The following is a 747-nucleotide window of genomic DNA, read 5'->3' on the forward strand; positions in this document are numbered from 1 at the left end:
GCTGCCCCGTTGCCACAGCGTGTTACCCGATGTACTGCTCCGACTTGTTGTACTTCTTGGCCAGGTACTTGGCAGAGGCCTTGCTGGGGATCTTCACCATGGAGAGCTCTTTGCCGTAGCGCGTCACGTTGCAGGGCATCTCGCAGACGCAGTACTCGTTGTCCTTCTCCACCAGGAAATCTGGGCCGGGAGAGAGGGAGACGCAGAGATGAGAAGTCCCACACGCGCCGCTCAGTCCCGCAGGGCCGGGCAGCCTCACCTAAGGCAGGATCCGCACACTCCTTGTACTGCTCCGGGGTGCAGTAAGGGGCATCGCCTGGAGGAGAGAGAAAGATGGTTTTCCCGGTGGAAAGTGGGTTTTCCCAGGTCCCGACACCGTGGCGCACGGCTCACCTGGCATGTGGACCATGCGGCAGTTGCAATTCTCCACCAGGTAGCGGGTCTCGCAGTCGATGCGGCAAGCAGTGATGCTGTAGGTGTCATAAAACTCCGAGTCACCCACCACGGCCTTGCAGTCACCCCAGGGAGGTGGCAGGTAGATAAGCTGAGGCAGGAACAAAAGCCAGAAGTGAGGAGAGAAGTCCACTGGCCCCCCAGCATGGCGAGGGGACAGACACCCTCCCCAGGGCCGGGTCCCTCTCTCCATCTGACCGAGGGAAGGAGGCTCGACATCCCATGGCATGTCTAGCCCACAGCGCGGGGTGGGAGGGAGCCCCATGGACCCCCGCAGTCCCTACCCGCTGTTCC

General features: G+C 61.8%; 1 protein-coding gene across 1 annotated transcript in view; it reads right to left on the reverse strand.

Moving 5' to 3' along the window:
• Positions 1-747, reverse strand: part of LOC104277781 (acid-sensing ion channel 1-like) — a gene marked incomplete at both ends in the record, with an annotated part of 2955 nt that overhangs the window by 545 nt on the left and 1663 nt on the right. Inside the window, 3 exons of the mRNA XM_009874533.1 lie at positions 27-180; positions 260-316; positions 394-544. Coding sequence (XP_009872835.1) covers positions 27-180; positions 260-316; positions 394-544 — 362 coding nt within the window. The remainder of the gene's footprint in view (positions 1-26; positions 181-259; positions 317-393; positions 545-747) is intronic.

The sequence above is a fragment of the Apaloderma vittatum genome, unplaced genomic scaffold, assembly GCF_000703405.1.
Source record: "Apaloderma vittatum isolate BGI_N311 unplaced genomic scaffold, ASM70340v1 scaffold35228, whole genome shotgun sequence".
Lineage (NCBI taxonomy): Eukaryota > Metazoa > Chordata > Aves > Trogoniformes > Trogonidae > Apaloderma > Apaloderma vittatum.